Below are 2,839 nucleotides of genomic sequence, written 5' to 3'. Positions count from 1 at the left end.
TTAGAACTTCTTGGTCATGAAATAAGTGGGGGAAGCACTAGAATCATACAAATATATTGTCAATGAAGCATACATTTACAGTGATGATGGTATTATGGTTTCTGTTGTACACGTGTATGAAATATTTTAGGATGTATTGACCTATGATGATGTGCATGTGAACTTCACTCAAGAAGAATGGGCTTTGCTGAATCCTTCACAGAAGTGTCTCTACAAAGATGTGATGTTGGAGACCTACAGGAACCTCAGTGCTGTAGGTAAGACTGAATTTTCTTTCACTTTTTAAAATGAGGGAACAGCTGTCCCTTGGTTATTGATGCTTTTATTTCAATTGAGGATGAGGAGGAATGAGGTGACTAATCAGGTTTACTAAAGATAGTAACTTAAATTTGCCTAATTTCCAATAGCATACCATACATTTTCTGGTACTATATTTTAGGCTACAATTGGGAAGACCATAATATTGAAGAACATTGTCAAAGTTCCAGAAGATATGGAAGGTAAATTTTCATGTGCAAGTTGGTATGGATATGCTTCTAAAGAAATGTTAATGTGTCCTGGAGCTTTTAAAGAAAAGCAACATTGTACAAAAAAAAAAAAAAAAAAAAAAAACATTGAAAAAAAAAAAAAAAAAAAAAAAGCACTTCTTTAAGTGTGTTGATTAAATTCTTACAAATCCCCATACCTCAATTTCAGGTGTCTGATTTTGTTTTCAAGGCATTTCTCTGAAAGAGAAGACAAGGAAACAATGCCTTAACAGATATTACCATTTGAATCATAGCCACATTTCAGCTACTCTGTAGAACTGCCAGTCTAGTCTCATACCACTCACATATTGCCAAAGTATGTATTAGGTGATAAGTATATGTTTCTAATAAGCAAATATTTCATAGTAAAGCTGATTACTCCTATAGTGACATTGCTAAGTTTAAGTGAGTGGGGCAGTTTATGAGAGGCAGGAATGTTGTTGAGGAGAAACCTTAATTCCTATACCATATGTCTATGATGAACAAGCAACCAAACTTCGTGAATGCAATGTGGAAATCTTTCATTTGTTACTCCTTTTTTAATAGGTATATCCTGTGCCACAATGGATTCAAGCCATGTAAGCATAGGGCTACTGAAATAAGCAGTGTACCTCTCTCTCTCCCAGAACAATTAAAATATATGTAGTAGNCCACATTTGAGCAAACTTTCTTAGTGTAATACAAGTTTATAAATAGTTGGTTTTCCAATTTCAGTGGGAATAGATCCATAAACTCACACTGCAGAAAATCCGTATGAGTACTAGGATTGTAGAAATTCTTTTCTGTTTGTCGTGGTTTATGTTGCCAATGTAGTAATGTAGTGTATTTCACAATATAGAAAGTTTATGAATGTACTGAGTGTGGTANAGCTCCGAGTGCTTCCATTTCTCTTCAAATTTGTGCAAAATCTTATAGAGAAGAAGGATTCTACAAATGTGAGCCATGTAATAACACTCTTACCATTACAGGCATGCAAAACAACCCATAATGAAGGGGAAACCATGAATGTAAACAAAGTGATAAAAATCTTAAAATGTGATTTCTCTTTATAGTCAGCCCAAATTTTAAAATTAATTCCTACAGATAAAAAATATTCATCAGTTCAGTGAATGTGGTAAAGCTTTCACATGTGCCAATTATCTTTGCAGGCATGAAAGAAGTCTTACTGGAAAGAAACCCTCTGAAACTACTCAGTGTGGTAAAGCCTTTGCATGTCACAGTTATCCTCAAAGGCATGAAAGACTTCATACTGGAGAGAAACCCTGTGAAGGTATTCAGTATGGTGAAGCCTTTGTACAACAAAGTAGTCTCCAAATACATAAAAAAATCCCTACGGGAGAGAAACCCTACAAATGCAATCAATGTGGTAAAGCCTTTACACGACATAGCACTCTCCAAGTACATAAAAGAACACATACTGGAGAGAAGCCCTATGAATGTAACCAATGTGGCAAAGCTTTTGCATATCAAAATTATTTCCAAGTACATAAAAGAATACATACTGGAGAGAAGCCCTATCAATGTAAGCAATGTGGTAAATCCTTTGCCTCTCATGATCATCTTCAAAGACATGAAAGAATTCATACTGGAGAGAAGCCCTACAAATGCAATCAATGTAGTAAAACCTTTACACGACACAGTCATCTCCAAATGCATAAAATAAGACATTCTGGAGAGAAACCTTACAAATGTGATCAATGTGGTAAAGCCTTTGCATTTCATAGTACTCTCCAAGTACATAAAAGAAAACATACTGGAGAAAAGCCTTTTGAATGTGGTCAATGTGGTAAAGCCTTTGAACGTCAGAATAATCTTAAAAGACATGAAAGAATTCATACTGGAGAGAAACCCTACAAATGTAATGAATGTGGTAAAGCCTTTGTACGTAATGCTAGTCTCCAAGCACATAATGCAACACATACTGGAGTTAAACCTTATGAATGTAAGCAATGTAGTAAATCCTTTGCCTCTCATGGCCAACTTAAAAAACATGAAAGAATTCATACTGGAGAGAAACCTTACAAATGTAATGAATGTGGTAAAGCCTTTGTACGTAATGCTAGTCTCCAAGCACATAATGCAACACATACTGGAGTAAAACCTTATAAATGAAATCAATGTGGCAAAGCCTTTGCCTCTCACGGTCAACTTCAAAAACATGAAAGAATTCATACTGGAGAGAAACCTTACAAATGTAATCAATGTGGTAAAGCCTTTGCACAACACAGAAATCTCAACATGCATAAAATAACACATACTGGAGAGAAACCCTATGAATGTAAGCAATGTAGTAAATTCTTTGTTTCTCACAA

The 2,839-nt window shown here is 35.0% G+C and overlaps 1 protein-coding gene across 1 annotated transcript; it reads left to right on the top strand.

Moving 5' to 3' along the window:
* The first annotated feature begins 153 nt into the window (after positions 1–153).
* Positions 154–2,639, top strand: LOC110314831 (zinc finger protein 431-like). The gene is made up of 3 exons (XM_029534647.1): positions 154–257; positions 440–500; positions 1,676–2,639. The coding sequence occupies exons 1-3, from the start codon at positions 224–226 to the stop codon at positions 2,637–2,639; spliced, it is 1,059 nt and encodes a 352-aa protein (XP_029390507.1). The 5' UTR covers positions 154–223.
* Positions 2,640–2,839: the final 200 nt, after the last annotated feature.

This window comes from Mus pahari, unplaced genomic scaffold (genome assembly GCF_900095145.1).
Source record: "Mus pahari unplaced genomic scaffold, PAHARI_EIJ_v1.1 scaffold_11856_1, whole genome shotgun sequence".
Classification (NCBI taxonomy): Eukaryota; Metazoa; Chordata; class Mammalia; order Rodentia; family Muridae; genus Mus; species Mus pahari.
This window is presented reverse-complemented; position numbering and strand designations above follow the sequence as displayed.